The following is a 20,540-nucleotide window of genomic DNA, read 5'->3' as shown; positions in this document are numbered from 1 at the left end:
AAAAAATATATATATATATATATATAAATGTGAAATTTACTAACAATTAAAGAGTGAAAATTGTTCCTACACCATTTTTTTGTTGTTTGGTGTATGTATGTGTGTGTGTGTGTGTGTGTGTGTGTGTGTGTGTGTGTGTGTGTGTATATATATATATATTGTACATTTTACAACAACAACATTATAAAATACTATTTCAGGTTTAATATAATTTAGGGCGTTTCTTTGAAAAAAATGTTTCTACACCTATTTTAATAAATTAAATAAATATTAAAAATACAAGTCATTTTTACAAATATAAAAATTAAATAAATAAATAATTTATATATGTATATATATATATATATATATATATATATATATATATATATATATATATATATATATATATATATATATATTCTTTGTGAAATTTACTAACAATTAAAAACATTTTTCAGTGTTATTGGTATATATACATGCTTTAAAATTTCATGTTTAATTTAATGCGTCAATGCATTTTTTTGTAATTATTTCTCAAATTTTTCTAGCATTTTCTGATTAAAAGTAAACAACCACTGTAAAAAAAAGTAAATAAATATATATATTTTTTTTTTACAAATTGTAAGTATATATACTTATATATATATATATATACACACAAAATGTATTATAGGACCACGTTTTATAAGAAATTACTATTTCAGTCCTTGTGCTTTAAAACTACGTTTCATTTAATGCGTCAATGCGTTTTTTGTAATTATTTGCCATATTTGCTACCAATTTCTGATTAAAAGTTGTTTCTAAAAGACAAAGACAGATTGTCTATGAAAAGAATTGAGTTCACCCAGTCATAGTCCTCACGGACAAATTTGGTTTGCAGGATAAATAGCAGCAGCGCTAGTCCTGATTAACTCGACGAAGCCAAATCGGTGGCCCACTCCACGCTTGGCATCGCTCCAGATCAAATTACTGTAAGTTAGATGAATAATTTCACTTAACATAGTTGGGAAACATCACAGACTGCTCTCTACACCTACATGCTTTCAACCATCTGTTCTTTTGTTTACACCTCTTCATATCCATGGCAACGACATGGGGGCAGGTAGCTAGTCGGAAATATTTGTAAGTAGCATAGCCCTCATAAGATTAATAAGCGTTTGTTTGCTTCGACACAGAGGAATATTCTCTCATATATTGCGGTTAGTGACTCCAACGTATTTACTCTGAGTGACTCAGTCGGTCTAAACTATTTTACACACTTAATTTCTTGCTCCGCTACGTATTAGATCATCGATCTGTGTTGAAATCACTCAAAAGTTATCTCAAGCTACTGTTAATCGCGGCGATAACATCCTGTCAGTGCTCTATCGTTACTCATACAAACCTAGTGTGGTCCTTTTTGCATACACAAACACTGTGACTTGGTTACGTTACATTAGCAAGGTTTGACTACCCACACAAAATGTATTAGCGTTCATTTCAGTACACAGAATGACAAATCTATCTGTTTAAAACACAAGTCTGTGTTTACACTATAATGTGTTTTTCATGTAGTGGGTGTATCGAGTTTAAATTAAGCTTATTATATCTGTCTGAAGTGTTGCGGCGTATGTTTTTATCCGAAGTGTTGTTTCCTGGGGACTTTTCCTTTAATTAAAGAGAATAGATTGTTCTTATATTATCTTTCACAGTTTATAGGCATTGCGGCTGATAATGAGGCTTGTATTAACATCTGTGTGCACTAAGGTGATGCAAAGATGCAAATTTAATACATTTCTGTCACTTTGGGCCTTAAGGATTAGCAGGTGTAAATTACAGTACATAAAGGTGACTTGGATGCATTTCCAGCTGACTGAAGTATATCTATATATATAAGTACACGCATATATAATTATTTAAATGAGCAAGTAGATGAGCAGATTGAATCTAACAGCTTTAGAAATGCTACTGCTTTGCTTTGGTTTCGGCTTGACTCTGAATGTTTGCACATGGAAATGCAAAGGTGGAGATGTTTGTGTTCACTTTTGAGTGTGTTCACTAGCAGTCAAAAGTTTTTGTAATGTTTTTCAAAGCTTTAACATTTTGAAATATTTTTACTATTTAAAATAACTGGTTTCTGTTTGAATATGTTTTAAAATGGAATTTATTTCCTGTTATCAAACATGAATTTTCAACATCATTACTCGTCTTCAGTGTCACATGATCCTTCAGAAATCATTCTAATATGCAGATTTTATGTTTAAGAAAGTTTTATTATTAGGAGTAGTATTATTATCAATATTTAAAATAGTTTATACACTATACTATAACATTTTTAGCAAAGAAATGGTAGAAAGTAATACTTTTATTTAGCAAGGACACTTTAAATTGTTCAAAGGTGATGATAAAGATTGATAATGTTACAAAAGATTTCTATTTCAGATAAATGCTGTTCTTCTGTACTTTCTATTTATCAAAGAAACCTGTTTTCAACATAATAAAAAATAAATGTTTTTGAGCAGCAAATCAGCATATTATAATGATTTCTGAAGGATCATGTGACACTGAAGACTGAATCAATGATGCTAAAAATTCAGTTTTGAAATCACAGGAATAAATTACATTTGAAAATATATTTAAACAGACAATAGTTATTTTAAATAGTAAAATATTTTACATTTTACTGTTTTTGCTATTCTTTCTTTAAAAAAAATAAACATAAAAAAACTGTTCAAAAACTTTTGACTGCACTGCAAAAAAAATATTTTCTTCCTTAGTATTTTTGTCTTGTTTTCTAGTATAAATATCTAAAAAAAAAAAAATTGAATCAGGATGCATTTACCTGACAAGTAAAATTAGGCTATTATGTCTTTTGTTTTTGAAAAAAAAAAAAATCTAAATGTTAGTTTTTGCTTAAAACAAGCAAAAATGCATGACAGTGGGGTAAGACATTTTTTTTTTTAAATCAAAGGCTAAACAAGATTATTTGTCTTTCCCCATTGGCAGATATTTCTGCTTGTTTTATGCAAAAACAAACAAAATTTAGGTCATTTCTTTCAGAAAACAACATAATATCTAATAATAATATATAATAGTCATTTTACTTGTCTGGTAAATGTATCCTGATTTTTTTTTTTTTTTTTTTTTTTAGATATTTATACTAGAAAACAAGACAAAAATATTAATGTTTTTTAAAGAAAGTACAGCAAAAACAGTAAAAATATGAAATATTTTTACTATTCAAAATAACTGTTTTCTAATTGAATATATTTTAAAATGTAATTTATTCCAGTGATTTTAAAGCTGAATTTTCAACATCATTACTGCAGTCTTCAGTGTCACACGATCCTTCAAAAATCATTCTAAAAACCAGAAAGCAAGACAAAAGTACACTATTATTGGGTGTATTTCTGAGTAGCGATACCCACCTGCTTTACGCAACTGAACTAATTATGCTGTGGCTGCTTAGGAATGCAAAGCATCTTATATTTAATAAATCTATACAACGTAACACAATGATAATAGAACAAAGGATAAAGCATTTCCAAACAGTCATTAAGTTAAAGTTTTATTATCTAATAGTCTGGAGGAAAAAAAGTTAAACAAACACATAACAAAAAATGTCTGAACAATGAAGACGAACAGATGGGATTACAGTGCTTATCACCTTAAAGAAAACCCAATAAAGAAACAATCTGCTAAGAAGTGCTACAAACCATTCTGGGTCTTGGAGGTTAGACTGAGATTTTTTTTTTTTTCTTCTTCTTTTATTTTATTTCTAAGCTTCTCTAGTTGATATCTGACATCAGTTCAAGAGCCATTGTGGTAGCAAACGTAAAAAGAAAAATATGAAAAGTAATTCTCACGCAGCACAGGGCTTTTGCAAGCTTTGTAAACCCAGACGTGAAATGGAAAAAAAAAATAAACATTTTGGGTCCGGAGCTCAAATGCATAGAAAAGTTCACTCATTCTGAATAAATACAACCATTTCAAATGAAACTAGAAATTTGTCAATACAAACATCCAGTTGTAAAGTATCTGTTGTTGTGGCCATTACAATTGAACACTACAAACATTGATCAATCTATTCATTAAGGTGGATTTATTACCTTTGCCGTCCAATATACTACTGTATGGAAATGTTCTGACTGATAACAAAGGAGCGAGAGAGAAGTAAAACAAAACAAAAAGCATACAAAAAGTCTTCATTGAGACTGAGACGGAACGTGATCCAAAATGAAGAGGTCCATGTGTATTGCATACAGAAGTCTTACAGTCTGCGAGCGCTTCTTCGGCTGCTGCTGTCGTCGTCCTTTGTTCTGTCAGCGGCAGCCGACGGTGACTCAGTTCTGTAGTTTACAAGCCAAGTTCAATTCAATGTCTGAAGAATGTCTTGCTTTTATTTGCGGCAGGGATCCATCAGTATGACTGACGTTTATGACCCGGGATAACGCAGCCGTGCGATATCAGTCTTCCGAAATGACGTCAATGTCCTCGGAGCTGCCCTGCTGAGTGGCCACCCTCCAGCGGCTCACATGCTGACTACCTTTCCTCTTCTGCTGCGAATCTGGCGACTCTTCCTCCAGCTTCTGTCTCTTGTGTTTGGTCCGTCTGTTCTGGAACCAGACTTTCACCTTCAGGAGAATAAGAGAAGAGAGGTTGTTTTAATTTATTAGGTTAAAACGGTTACATAGAAATATATTTTACTCTTTTTTTTTTTCTTTTTCTTTTTTTAAATAAAAAAGTAAAGGTGGGAAGTAAATCTCCCACGTACTGTTTGCTATTGAAAATACTTTCATGGCACATTATTATGCCTTATTTAAAAACAAGCTTATGCCTGCTGCTCGTTTGAAAAATGATTGTTGACGTAATCTTTTTGGTGAGGAAATCGTATTTCATTTTACAAGCTCTACTGCATTATGTGAGCGTGATACGGATTTAACAGTGTGTTGAAAAAAATCTAAATAAAGGCAGATGTAAACTTAATTAAAAGATTCACAGCAGTATCTTAAACCACTAGTGAAAATTCTGTTTTGCATTTTTTTGGAATAATTAAAAACAATTTATTATTAATTATATTATTAGCTTGAAAATGTTGAAATCATTTTTAATTAAAAAATGTAGCTGAACATGGATAAAACAGTATTCAAAACACATTGAAAATAAAAATAGCTGTTAAAACGTAACTATTTAAAAAAATTCACAGCTGACTTAAACCGTGAGTAAAAATGCTTGTTTTGCATTTTTTTTTTAAATAATTAAAAACAATTAATTATAAATTATATTATCAGTTTGAAATTTTTTTAATCATTTTTAAATTAAAAATCTATCAGAATACAGATAAAACAGGAATAAGTAGCTGTAAAAATAAACAAATATAGTTTATTATTATATAACTAATTTACTCATTTGCATTTTTGTAATTAATTAAAGATTATATTATCAGCTTGAAATTTTGATTGTAACATTTAATGACAAATGACCATTTTAATGTAAAAATGTAGCTGAATATAAATAACAGTATTTAAAACACATTCAAAATAAAAGTAGCTGAAAAAATAATATAAAATAACATTAAAGATTAAAATTTCACTAGTGAAAATGCTTTGCATTTTTATAATTAAAAAATTACAAATTATATCATCAGCATGTAACAAAACATTTACTTAAAAAAGTATCAGAAAACATAAAAAAATTGTATTTAATAATTTAAAATCCAACTATAAAATTCTATAAAATTAATTTAGTTTTAATTAAGTTTTAATTTAAAAGATTCACAGCAAGTATCAATAAGTCTGAAACCACTAGTGAAAATTCTTTGCATTTTTGTAATTATTTAAAGATTATATTAACAGCTTGAAAATTTGAATGTAACGTTTATGTAAAAACGTATCAGAAAAACAGTATATTTTTTAGAGGTTTTTGTTGTTGTTGTTGTTAGATCTCTTTAAAGATAGTTGTAGATTGTTTTTAATCCCACTATAAAATAGTGCACTTCCTAATTAACCCATACTCTTTTTTTTTTTTTTTTTTTTTTTTAATGATTTGAATTTTACATTTAAATTAATTTATTTAATTTTAATAAGTTTTAATTTAAAAGACTCACAGCAGGTGTCCAAAACTGTAAAACCACCATGGCATATGTGACCCTGGACCACAATATCAGTCATATGGGTTATTTTTTTTTAATTGAGATGACGTATGGTTTGTTAGGATAGGACAATATTTGGCCGAGATACAACTATTTGAATATCTGGAATCTGAGGGTGCATAAAAAAAATCTAAATATTAAGAAAATCGGCTTTAAAGTTGTCCAAATGAAATTCTTAGCAATGCATACTACTAATCAAAAATTAAGTTTTAATCTATTTATAGTAGGAAATGTACAAAATATCTTCATGCAACATGATCTTTATTTAATATCCTAATGATTTTTGCCATAAAAGAAACATTGATCATTTTGACGTATACAATGAATTGTTGGCTATTGCTACAAATATACCCGTGCTACTTAAGACTGGTTTGTGGTCCAATGTCACATATTTCTTATTTATTTAATTATTTTTTATTACATTTATTTCCAGGTTCAGATTCGAAAATCCCGACTGTCTTAGGCTTTACGTCACAACAGGTATTGCTCAAGCCTAACAGTCCTACACAAATATGTATGTGAACATATGCACAGCCTATTGTGAAAATAACCAATTATTGCATGGTGTATACATGCTTTGGAATTTATATGGCCCATCCTTAGGCAATGAATGATGAATTACTTCCGTCCTGTGAGGAAACTGGATGAGTAAATGTGTGTTCACGTCCCGTGTGTGTGTGTGTGTGTGTGTGTGTGTGTGTGGAGGAATGCAGCCGTGTTCGCCGGAGGGATGGACCCTGATGTCTCTGCCTGCTTACCTGCGTCTCTGTCAGGCACAGCCCGTTGGCTAACTGCTTCCGTTCGGCTCCCACCACGTAATGGTTCTTCTCAAAGGCACGTTCCAGCCGGAGCAGCTGCGACGGGGAGAAGGCCGTGCGGATGCGCTTAGGCTTGCGAGAGAAAGGCCCGTGTAGCAGCAGGTTTTCCGGGCTACTGTCGTCACCTGGAGACGAGAAGCAGAGAAGTGTACACGTTAATTAAGAAGCTGACAGTTTTATATGGTACTTTAAATAAATAAACCTAAAGGGCTCCTGGTAAAACTTTACAATAAGGTTCATTAGTTAACATGAACTAAAAATGAACAATGCTTCTACAGCATTTATTAAACTTAGTTAATTTCAGCATTTACTAATGCATTATTAAAATCACAAGTTGTTTGTTAACATTAGTTAATGCACTGTGAACTAACAATGAACGACTGTAATTTTATAATCACTAACAAGGATTAATAAATCTCGTAATAAATGTATTGTTCAGTGTTTGTTCATGTTAGTTAATTAACAATTTAACTAATGTTAACTAATTACACCTTATTGTAAATCCTAAAAGAGCAAGAGTATATCTAATAGTAAGAAGTAAAGAGTACAAGTTGATTAGGAACTGCATCATTTTATAGTGCAATAATAAATAAATAAATAATTGGTTTTTAAATATATAATAAACAATAGAGAAATAAAGAGTACATGTTAATTATGACCTGGATCGTTTTATAGTGCAATTTTAAATCAATATAAATCTGAAAAATTCTTCAAAAATATAATAAAAAATAGAGAAATAAAGGGTACATTTTAATTGGGAACTGGGTCATTTTAGTGCATTTTTAAATAAATAAAATTCTCTGAAATTCTTTAAAAATATAGTAAAAATAGAGAAATAAAGAGTATATGTTAACTAGGAAGTATACAATTTTATAGTGATTTATTAAATACAAATCTAAAACTTCCTTTAACAATGAAAATAAAAAATAGAATCAATCAATCCTTTTAAATCTTTACCAAAAACACTGAAAAATAGAAAAATTTTGAGTATGTTAATTGGGAAGTGGGTAATATATAGTGGGGTTTTAAATAAATAAATAAAAATCTAACCCTTTCTTTAATAATACAAATAAAAAAGAGAAATAAAAAGTATAAATAAATAAATAATCATTTTTTAATCTTTACCAAAAACACTTAAAAATCGTGTAGTGGGGTTTTAAACAAATAAATAAAAATCAAACACTTTCTTTAATTATCTATTAAAAATAGAGAAATAAAGTCTACACGTTGGAAGTGTTGGGCGCAATTTTATAGTGGGATTGTAAATAAATAAACATAAAAATAGAAAAACATCAAGCAAACAGTGGCAAATTTTATAGTTTTTAATAAATAAATAAAAATCTAAAACATTCTTTGCAAGTTTAAAAAAAAAACTAAAAAATTATTTTTTATTCATGCATGCATTTTAAAGATTTGAAATTGCAACTTAAGTGTCTAAATACGTTTCATGAAGTTGTCAGCGTTTAATGTGTACTAAGCTTCTGCTGACATCCTCATTCAGTTATGTAGAATAATAAAATGTCTTTATTAAAATATCTGTCCATCACGCTGACAGATATCTGTCTATTACACTGACATTTCTTCATTTAGCAGATGCATTATCCAAAGGCTCTTTATGCTTTTATACAAAGTAAGTGCTTTGCAGACATTAGGCGCAGGATTGCATGTCTTAATTGAGCCACACGAGTCGATTTGAATAATTCCAGGTCGGTTCCCGACACGGCTGATGTAAGGTGTGTTCACACCGCATCATTCATACCAACCCAACGTCTCTGCGCTTAAGTCTTTAACCTTCAGTCCTCATAATGTGGCATTACCCTGATTTTCATACAAATGCAAGGCTTTTGAAATATTGCTGCTTAAACATAAATAAACATCCATGTCTGAAAAGATGTAAAATGCTTGTGATGAATATGTTAATTGTCAGTTAAGCAAATCTAAATCCCCTACATTCGCTTTGATTATATTCAACACGAGGGAATAGTAAAATTTCGGCTGCATCAGTTTCAGGACAAACGTGATCTTCGACCAACATCTGGCGTCCAGAGTCCCTGCGCCGTTTATTGCAAACACACAAAGAGAGAAAAACATTTTTCATAAACAAATGGATGTGTAATTTCCGTGACCACTTTAGTGTTTGGAGAGCCATGCTTGAAAGAATCTTCAGAAAGACGATGACCGCAATCACGTGTAAACAAAATATTCTCGCCGAGCGGTTGCGACGCGTGCAGAAGTGACAGACCATGATCTTTTGTCAATGAAAAATAACCAAAATGCTTCAACGTTCGCATCAGGTGTGCAACCGCAAAAGTACATCGGTGACATGCAAACGGCTCAAAAAGATGTTTGCTTCAATAACGACTCTTTCTGAGCTTTTACCAATGCGGTTGGGTCATGCCCACACGTAGGCCGCGAGGACTCAACTGCGACATTATCACATCAAATGGATGTTATTAAACCAATTCAGTCATCCAGAAATACGTTTGCAACTCCAAAGGGCGACTAAGTCCTCCGACCACAAATTTAGATAAACTAATTTAACCCAAATCCGAATTGTAAGCCATGAGAGTTTGTGTAATGCATCAAAGAAAGCACAATGATCTAGCAATTCGGAGCACAAAAGCTCACTAATGGCATCAGCTGAAGATAAAAAGAGGATTAGCATGAAGCTGTTCGGACTTTGAGTCTCTTTAAAAACGCCTTTATCTCCAGACAATGGCTTTGAACTGACTCCATTCAGAGGAGCATTAAGCCATCACAGAGAAGCTTAATAACACATTCGTATCAGTCTCCGTCACAAGCCTTCATTAGCTGAGAGGTCCTGATAATGCACGACCTTTACTTCTATTTTACTAAAAGGTGCATATTTTCTGTCACGGCACTGTCATTGACAACTGCTTTCAGCTGGCGTGCTGAAAACGCTTTGAACACCACAGGCGAAAACAATGGAGACACCTCGGTGCAAGAATGTAAATAATGAGCTCTGCGCAGTTCCAAGGTGTTGAAAAGCCCTCCTTAAACCTTCGTCAAGGTGCGCTGAGCGCCAACCGAGCGAAACCAGTGGCAGTGCTCGGTGACAACTTTTGGAAACTTTCGAGTTGGTCTGGCATCATCAGCATGTGTGGCATCACCTCGGCGTCTCTCGGGAGAGGTGGTGGATCAGACTCGCGGGCCAGAACGCTGACGGAGGACTGAAGCCTCCTGAAGAGCTGGGAGACCCTCCGGGGCTTTGGACTCAAACACACACTGGCCTATCCACGGTTAGAAAGCCCCCGACACGAGGAAAAGGGAACCAGATGGCACCCAGATCAGCTTTACTACCATTCCCTTGGCACAAACAAGCTTGGTCTTGTCAGTGCTGTTCTCATTAGAGGCAGGGAGAAGGGTGGCCTATAGTGGGAAAGAAAGAGACTGGATCCTTTTGGTCTCTCCTACAGAATGCGTGCTCCCTGAGACACTGCCTCACTCCCATTTTTCAGTCTTGATGAAACTTATTCATATATAAATATAGACGGCTTAATTGCTTTTTTTACAATATTACATTGTTATATTACTTTATTACATTATGCTTTAGCACGAGGATGACAGTCAACAGCGTTAGAAGCACACTGTTTGTTAATGTCTCTCGCTACTTTTCTCTCTCTCTCTCTTTCTCTCGACATATTTGTTTGAAATTTCCAATGAACTGACTGAATAAACATTACGTCATAAGTGTGTGTGTATACTATACTATACTATACTACAGTATATGTGACCCTGGACCTCAAACCAGTCTTAAGTAGTACGGGTATATTTGATGCAATAGCCAAAAATGCATTGTATGGGTCAAAATTATAGATTTTTCTACATTTCCTACCATAAATATATTGAAACTTTATTTTTGATTAGTAATATGCATTGCTATGAACTTTATTTGGCCAACTTTAAAGATGATTTTCTCAATATTTAGAATTTTTTGCAATTTTTTGAAAAGTTGTATCTTGGCCAAATATTGTTCTATCCTAACAAACCATACGTCAATGTGAAACTTATTTATTCAACTTTTAGATGATGTATAAATCTAAATTTCAGACAATTGAACCTTATGACTGGTTTTGTGGTCCAGGGTCACATATTATTACACTATTATTAGATTGTTACATTATTTTTTACATTATACTGTGGTATTAAGCCTTTCAACTTAAATTAATCATTTTTTTTAATTCCAAGAAAGTTATATGACACAAAGTTCAGTTACACTTTTTGAAGGACTCTGAAAACAGGACTATCAGACCTATCAAATTACATTCTACATTTAGTTTTTTAATCAGGATGAAATTTTTAAAATAATTGTTTTCAAAATGTCCAATACAATTACTATTATTATTATTATTATTATATAATCATATATAATGTATATATGACTTATCTGCTGTCATCTGCTATTATATTATTACATTATTATTACATTGTTATATTATTTTATTACTCACACACACACACACATATTTTTTCAACATTTTATTAAAATAAGAATACAGTTGTTTTCAAGAAATTTGAAGAGACGAATTAAACTGATTTTTGTTTTCAAAATGTAAAATTTAACCATTTTTATACAATTATATATAGTGTATATAGGAATTAACTGCTATTATCTGCTATTACATTATTATTACATTGTTATTACATTGTCATATTATTTTTATAATACACACACACACACACACACTATTATTACATTATTATTACATTGTTATATTATTATTATGTGTAATTATAAAAAAGTTCAATTGGACATTTTGAAAAAAAAATATTAATTTGTTTCTTCAAATTTCTTGAAAAGAATTTGATTCTTATTAAAAATCAAAATGTAGAATATGACATCAAAGGACTCTGAAAACAGCACTATCATACCTATCGATTTACATTTTGATCACAATACATCACAATGCATTTAGATTTTTAATAAGAATCCAAATGTTTTTTAGAAATCTCAATCAATAATCCATTTTTGTTTTCATAACGTCCAACACAATTACCGTAATTACAATTATGTCAATCTGGACCACAAAATCAGTCATAAGGGTCTATTTTTGTAAACTAAGATGTATACATAATCTAAAAGCTAATAAATAAGCTTTCCATTGATGTACGGTTTGTTAGAATAGGACAATATTTGGCCGAGATTCGACTATTTGAAAATCTAAGGGTGCAAAAAAACTAAATATAGAGAAAATCACCTATAAAGTTGTCCAAATTAAGTTCTTAGAGAGGTATAATACTAATCAAAAATTACATTTTGATATATTTAGGGTAAAAAAATTTCAAAATATCTTCATGGAACATGATCATAAAATTTTTTTTTAAATGTATTGTTGGCTATTGCTACAAATATACCCGTGCAACTACTTTTGTGGTCCAGGGTCACATATAGTGTACACAGGACTTAACTGCTATTATATTATTACATATTCTTAAGAGCGAAGCCTCTAAAAATGTAAATCAACAGCGTAAGATATCTGATGACGGTGTTTATACTTGTGAGATTTGTATTGTAACCCGACCGCACACAAATCTCAGAAAAGTGCATGAGAGTGTCACTGTCACAGTCTGTGAATCGTACCCAAAACACGGACCCCGGCTCATGTACAACAGCAGGCCGGTCTGGGATCCTGTTTACCTTGTCCCGCATGACGGATCCGAGGACACGGACACATCTCTTTTTCCCATTCAGGAAGCGTTCGAGTTAAAACCCATGGACACATTAGCGCCGACACTCTCCTTTCCCACCCAATCCCCACGGCTGCATTTAGTCTTGTCTAAACAGTAGTTCTCCAGGTTATTGGACACCGTCAGTGAGTGGATCAGCTCTGTGTGTAAACAAAGAGGCTCTATCTGAACCCCGGATCTGAGTAATAGTGACAACAACCTCTGACTCCCACCAATTACCTGAGCAATGCCCTCGAGGACTGTGAAGGAGCAGCTTGGGACCCTCAATAAATGTGCATGGGCTTCCCAGAGCCACTGATAGCTGCTTTAACAAATTGCCTGGTAAATGGGACCTCACAGTATCCATTACACTTTTTAAGGACAGTGCAAACAGGACTATCATATTATACACTCGTTATACAATCTGATTTGCATTCACATTAATAATAAGAAGTTTGAAAGTTGTCATCTCAAACAATAATCTCAGTGAGATGGTGATGCATTTACAAAATGTAAATCAAATTCAAAACTAAGCTTCTTTCTTTTTACATTTACCTAATAAATCCACAAAGCAAAGTGCTTGTCCAAAATAATAGCTTCAAATGCTATTTGTCCTTAACGCTATTATAAATGCAAGCAGCATTTTATTATGGTAATTTTAACCGCTGTAAATGTTTATGAGCCTTATAATAACAAGATACAATACGAAGATTATATATGAATTCCACATCCACATCTAATAGTAATTCATTTTGTCCCTCCAAAATCATTTAATTATAATAATACTGTATGTATACCCTATTAAAAAAACGATGAAGAAATATTGCATAATTACATTTTATATGTAAATCTTTACATGACCAGATTAGCTTAATGTTAACATTTTAACTTAAAAAATTTCTAAAAGCCTGAACTGAAGTAAAAACCTAATTAACAAAAAGCGGTGCATTTATTATCATTGTATGCTTAAAAAAGGATTACAACTGCGACAGTGTTTTAACAATGAATTATTATAATAATATTGCACATTGAAGACTCGGAATATTTCAAACAAACTGAACAAAAACGATTTGCTTCGTTTATAATACAGCCTAAATATGTGACCAAAATATGTGCGTCTTTTGTGATTTAACGATTTGGTTTTTTTGGATTATGAGATACAAAAAAAAATGCGCTTTAAAAAAATAACAACAGAAATCGATATTGCACGGGTTTTTATAATCTTGATTTTTTTTTTTTTTTTTGCAATCGATTAAAAGATAGATCATTTTATTTAAATAATATAACATAATTTAAATGACATTCACGACAGTGTTGAGGTATTTATAACCTAACTTGTACGGTGCGCATCACTGTGTATACATTTTATATTTAAATAAATCCTTAAAAATCATAAGCATTTGAACGAGGCTTAAAAACATTAAACGCAAGAAGAATAAACAGATTTTAAGTATGAAGTGATCAAGCTGTTTTTATCTTAAAAGCATGCACTGGTTTCAATATTTCGATATTTTCTCTCCATCATCATCAGATCACAGATCTTCATCCTGCTCCTTACCTTGAAATCGATGTCCCAGATATCTGTTCCTCAACACCCATGGGTAGAAGTTCAAGGTTTCCCTCTGGTGAGGACTGAAGAAGGGCTGTGTGGGGATCTGGAGGTGCCGCAGAGACAGGCCGGAGTTGCTGGAGTGAGTGGCCGGATCTGTGAACATCATCTCTGGGCTGCTGCTGTACAATGTCCTGCCTGAGTTCTGGAAGCAGCTCCCAAAGGGAGAAGGATGGATGGATTCGGTAAACCTCAGAGCAGTGGGTCTGATGGGCTCATCCGCGGCGGCACTTGAGGAATTGGAGTCTTTACCAACCAGAGATTCAATGGTGAAGCACTTCTTATTGTGCTGGAACATTGTGATGGGTTATAAAAAAATCAGTTAAATAAAATAAAATCAGTCAGTCAGTAGGCAAGTCACTCTAAAATAATAATAATGGGCTGAACCCACTTTTTTTTTTTTTTAAAGAAAAAGAATCAGAGGAAATATTTATATAGTCCCTCTACAATCCATAACTTCATACGGTTCCTTTGGATCCTTCAAAAAATTTCGTGGGTTGCAATACACTTCCAATAGCTGCAAATAGACCCAGTTATGTTCAAATTAATTCAGGTCTCTTCTCATTCATGTCCTTGTCAGAGCAAAACTCGAGCACCGTCAGCTGTGTCATGTGAAGCAGGCATCAGCTCCTCCGATGCAGATCGCTGCGAGCTCTTGTGATCGATGATCCGTCAGCTTGTGTGGCTGGGCTTGTCATGAGCCAACTTCAATACCTGCTCGCAGAGCTCCGGCGGCGAGGTGTGGTGCGCATGCGCAGATCGGCGAACGTCGCACTCGCAGTCAATTACAGCCATTTTGTGTTGTGTGAAGAAATTCTGGATTCGAGTTCAACAGCAAATTAAAATCTATGAAGGGTAGATTTGAATTCAAATTTAAAATTAGACAGGCTGTACCTCCAAATGCAATGTCCTATTGATCATGCAGTTAGTTAAGCGATGGTTTAGGCACTATTTGTTTAATTTCATTGCTTTATTATTTTTTATTATTTGACATTTTTATTTATACTATTAGGCGTATGTGAAACGGCTTGTTCTTTTATCACTATTTTCTTTTATTTATTTTTTGTAAAATAATGGTCGCATAATTCGTTACCTCATTTATTTAGCCTATTACTTTCTTGTTGTCTTTATGAAACGCATCCTAACAATTTGTATCATTATTTACGTTAATATTTATGACCCTAGACTGCAAAACCAGTCTTAAGTAGCACATTTGTAGCAATAGCCAAAAATACATTGCATGGCTCAAAATTATCGTTTTTTATGCCAAAAATCATTAGGATATTAAATAAAGATCATGTTCCATGAAATATTACTACCGTGAATATATCAACACGTAGCTACTTTTTGATTAGAAAATATGCATTGCTAAGAATTTCATTTGCACAACTTTAAAGGCGATTTTCTCAGTATTTAGATTTTTTTTGCACTCTCAGATTCCAGATTTTCACACAGATGTATCCCAGCCAAAAGCTGTCATACCCTCAACAAAGCTTATTTATTAGACTTAACAGATTTCAGATGATGTATAAATCTCAATTTCCAAAAATGGACCCTTATGATTTTTTTGTGGTCCTGTGTCACAATTATTCACAAACTGTGCAGTGTTTTATTTAAAAGGAAATCATCAAATATTTAGCTAAACATATCCAAAAAAGCGTTTATTTGATCTCGCACATTATCACATTTTTATCTATTTTGTAGTCTAGCCTACAATAAAAGCATAGCAACTAATAACAATAAACAATATTCAAATAATAAATGCTATTGAAATCATTACCACATCCATAATTATTATTATTAGCAGCATTATTACTAGTCAAACTATGATTAGCTTTGTTGTTGCGTCAAATGGTTATTATCTTCTCTAGTAAGGAAGATAATTTAATTAGCTTTTTAATAAATGATATTCTTAACAAGTGGAGATCAAAACTAGTCATAAGTGTCAATTTTTTAAATTTCTCTGAAGATTTATACATCATGCTGAATAAGTAAGCTTGTCATTGATGTACGGTTTGTTAGGATAGGACAATATTTGGCCGAGATACAACTATTTGAACATCTGAAATCTAAGGGTGCCAAAAAATCGAAATATTGAGAAAATCGCCTTTAAAGTTGTCCTAATGAAGTTCAAACAGGACTATCATACCTATCAAATTACATTTGGATTACAATCCATCACAATACTATCACAATGCATTTAGATTTTTAATAAGAATAAGAATCTTTTTCAGAAATCTCAATCACTAATCCATTTTGTTTTCATAATTATGTGACCCAATTATTATGTGTCAATTTTTTGAAACTAAGATGTATACATTATCTGAAAGCTAATAAACAAGCTTTCCATTGATGTATGGTTTGTCAGGATAGGACAATATTATACGACTATTTGAAAATCTGAAATCTGAGGGTGCAAAACAAATCGAAATAGTGAGAAAATCCAAAAGAAGAAGTTCTTAGCAATGCATATTACTAATAAAGAATTTAGTTTTGATATATTTACAGTTGAAAATGTACTAAATGTCTTCATGGAACATGATCTTTATTTAATATCCTAATGATTTTTGATCATTTTGCCTCATACAATGTATTTTTGCCTATTGCAAATAGACTGGTTTTGTGGTCCAGGATCACATTTTGTTTGATTTAACACTTGTCAGTGAAATCTTTAATACACTTGACACATCCAGCACTCATTTCAATTTTATGAAGCAGGAGAACTCAAGAATCTGAACTCGGTTGGGGAGTTTGTGAAGGTGTCTTAATGAAGCAGCCACAGATCAAGGGAAGCGGGCATTGATCTGGCGGCTTGACATGTCTCGAGTGGCTCTCCTTGTCTCATTTGTCAGTTACAAACGCAATAAGTTGTTGAGAGAGGATGGAGGCTAATGGGGTGGATCAGAGTCTCGGAAACCCTGGACAGATGTCACCCTTTTGAGAAGGAACAATCGTGGCTCAGGAGCCACACAAAAGCCCCCCTGCTCAGGCCTTTCACAATCCACCCAGCGGAAACCCATGTGAACCACGCAGGGCACAGACCCCATTGAGCCCCAAAGCAGCCCGTCTCCAGCCCTCTTGTGCCTCCCCTCTCAGTCCCTCTGCATATAATTAATAGCTTTCTCTGGCCAATTCTGTCCCCTTTGCCTCAAATACAAATGGCCATTAACATCTATTAATTTCGCCTCTGGCAATTGATTGCAGATTGTGCAGAGCTGAAAGGCTATAACAGTTGGAGTTTTTGTAAGCACTCTGGGTGTGAAGGCGAGTTAAAATGTGATTATTGTTCCCCTGCCTGGAACTAACTGGTGTTAAACCCTCTTTGAACACGGAGAAGCCAAGATTGGTTATTTTACTACTCATTAGCTGACTCAGAGAGCCTAAATTAAACGGGCGGCCATCAATAGCTATTGACTCCAGGAACATGATGAAAAAATAGCATGCTCATGAATTCGGCTATTCACCGTCAAAAAATGTACAGGACAAAGATACATTGCAAAAAGGCTGATTGTAAAACTTAATCAATTACGTATAGAACTCAAATCTATTAGTGATGTTAATAGACAGCCACAGTAAACCCTTTTCTCATTGCTGAATAAATTATTTGCAGAAATGTTCAAATGAAATGAATTACTTTTGATGCAGTGCTTGATTTAGAAGCAGTAATAAATGATACGAAAGACAAAGAGAGACAGAATTAGCAGCACAATTTGAAATCATTATTAAAATCATATTATGAATGCAAAATACGTTAAACTAGCCTATGTTTGCATGATGTAGGCTACAGATAAATATGTAAATCTAAAAGAGGCTTAAGGATGCAATGGTTTAAGCACACAAACATTTTTAATGTGGCTCTATCGCGCATGCATTACACAAAATTAATACTAAAGGTCTTATTTAAAGACCTGAAACAGGCTTTTGTTAGTTACAGTCTTCAGTGACTTAAATAGGCTACCAGAGCACAGGCAGGTGTGTGGTGAACCTCTTTCTTTACAAATAACGCCCTCTAGTGTCGTAATCTGGAAAAGACACAGCGCGTATAAACACATAGAATGGATTTAGACACGTTTTCAAAAACGATGGATTTAATGTTATGGTTGGCACTTAAGTGTCGCATTAGATAATGACTATCTAAATAATATCACGTATCACATGCACATAATGGGGTTAGGTCTAGAGTCTTTATGAGGCTTTTCTAGAACTATGGAGTGCTAAAGCCAATGGTTTTATTGGTGTTCATCTGCTTCTGCTATTTGCTTCTTTGGACTGGCTATCACTCTGTTTAGACTAATACAATTAGATAAAACAATATATGCTCAAATATGTCACAATACTGATACTTTAACATTTACTTCCATGGTTTGAGATGACTTGAGCTTTCAACTGATTTCCTGTTGAATTGTCATTAACTGAATTGCAGTGGTCAAACTATTTAAAATGTAGTGAATTAAGCCACAAACTCGATCCTAACATGTATTTTGAGGTGTAGCTCGTCATTTTAATGTAGTGTTTTCACTATTTAGCAGTAAACAAGACCTTACCTGCATATGTTCGTAGGCCTATATTTGTGTTGGATGTTCAGACATGGAAAGCATCTTCGGAATGGAAATATGGATATTTTATTTGTAAACATTATACTTTTTTTTTCGCTTATTTCAGTTAATGTCATAAAACTAGCGAGCTAAGCCAGTTTTAGTACTGACATGTAAACAGATGTGAACAAAGGGTTCAATTGAGTCATTCATTTACGCGGAACCGCTCCGATTGATTCAAACTCAAACTCGATTCACTTGGAAAAAACAGCTTAAACGAGTCTTTCATTTTCGAGTTTGATTCTGTTTCAAAGCCCTACAATCTGATCATTTGATTCAGACTTCAAAGCGTATCGCGAATTGGTTCGCGAATCAAATCCGCGGAAATCCGAGCGTGTTCACAAATCATTTGAATCAGATCATAAGTTCGGAGCGTGTTCGCGAATCAGTTTATTCAGGTTGCAAATAATTTTATTTAAATCTGAAGATCGGAGCGGGTTTGCAAATCACTTGACTGAGAAAAGAATTAGCACGGATGGTGAATCATTTGATTAGGAGTATACAGATTAGGGATGGCGAAAACTAAAACATTTCTTGACCGACCACCGAGCCTCATTAGCCGGTTGAAACCGGTTAACCGATTAGTTTAAAATATGGTACGCTATTTGAAATAACAGCCATTTCGAGCCGCGCCTGCAATTTCGCAACTCTGTCGCATCTCTCTGCCGCTCTGTCTCCCGCACACACACTGCCACTCACGTCACTTTTTAAAAATCCCCTAGGATATTATTTTTGTTGAAATTAAACAAACGAGTAAATTACTATTTAAAAAATTGGTTGTTAGTAGGACTGGACCAGAATATTCAAATCGAATATTCGTTCGGTGGGTTGGCATTCGATTTTAAATTTTGAGATTCAATATTCGTTTTTTTTTCCATAGACCTTGCATCCCCCGCAAAACGGTTCTCATTTGCGCTTAAATATGAATGAAGAAGATCAGACTGCCGGAGAAGGGTCTGGCTGCAGACATGCACTCTCAGCGGCGCATGCGCACTCAGACACATGCACTCTCAGCCGCACATGCGCAATTAGACAAATGCACTCTCAGCCGCGCATGCGCATTTAGATAAATGCACTCAGCCTCACGCACGCGCTCAGATTCATGCATGCGATATTTACAGTAGGTCGAAGGCAGAAACACTTCAAAATGCTTTTTACAAACTAAAAGCACGAAATAAAATAACTTCCTATTAACACCGCCTGAAAATATACATGAAAAAGAAAACGTATTTTTTGGAGGTGGACTGGAAAATGCTGCTATTTAAGAGTGCCGTAAAGACTGGTGTTTCTGGTCATGGCTCGGATTTATATAAAATGCTAGTACAAACACTAATAATCAACACTCAATCTACTTCAGTAATGTCAGATTACTTTGCATATGTGCCTGTGTAAAAGATGTGCATATTGGCAAAAAACATCACTAAATAAAGCTTAACTTTTTCTTATACACATGTTCCTTATTTATAATAATTATAAATTATATTAAAATTAAACTGAAACATTATACAGTGGTCAACGTTTGAAGTGGATCAAAAAAGTTAAATTTGTCCTGTAAGACAAGAATGGTTATTGTTTTGGATTAAGGACAACTTCGATTGAAGTGCTGACTACTGTATATATAAGCTTTAAAATTAATTATTAAGTCATTGACTAACACCATTTATAATCCTTCATTGCACAATGAGAATTTTATATGTATATATAGTAATCAACATTTG

At 33.2% G+C, this 20,540-nt stretch overlaps 1 protein-coding gene across 1 annotated transcript; it reads right to left on the bottom strand.

Moving 5' to 3' along the window:
• Positions 1 to 3,516: 3,516 nt before the first annotated feature.
• Positions 3,517 to 14,892, bottom strand: emx3 (empty spiracles homeobox 3). The gene is made up of 3 exons (XM_073820947.1): positions 14,177 to 14,892; positions 6,871 to 7,055; positions 3,517 to 4,595 (listed from the first exon to the last, which is right to left on the bottom strand). The coding sequence occupies exons 1-3, from the start codon at positions 14,523 to 14,525 to the stop codon at positions 4,428 to 4,430; spliced, it is 702 nt and encodes a 233-aa protein (XP_073677048.1). The 5' UTR covers positions 14,526 to 14,892; the 3' UTR covers positions 3,517 to 4,427.
• Between the last annotated feature and the right edge of the window lie 5,648 nt (positions 14,893 to 20,540).

This window comes from Garra rufa, chromosome 16 (assembly GCF_049309525.1).
Source record: "Garra rufa chromosome 16, GarRuf1.0, whole genome shotgun sequence".
Classification (NCBI taxonomy): Eukaryota; Metazoa; Chordata; class Actinopteri; order Cypriniformes; family Cyprinidae; genus Garra; species Garra rufa.
This window is presented reverse-complemented; position numbering and strand designations above follow the sequence as displayed.

Excerpts from the sequence above, each read along its gene's own strand:
- emx3 (XM_073820947.1), bottom strand. The coding sequence starts at position 14,525 with ATGTTCCAGCACAATAAGAAGTGCTTCACCATTGAATCTCTGGTTGGT. Across the intron at positions 7,056-14,176 it reads TCTGGGACATCGATTTCAAG|GTGACGACAGTAGCCCGGAA; the intron begins GTAAGGAGCAGG and ends TCTCGTCTCCAG. Across the intron at positions 4,596-6,870 it reads TGTGCCTGACAGAGACGCAG|GTGAAAGTCTGGTTCCAGAA; the intron begins GTAAGCAGGCAG and ends ATTCTCCTGAAG.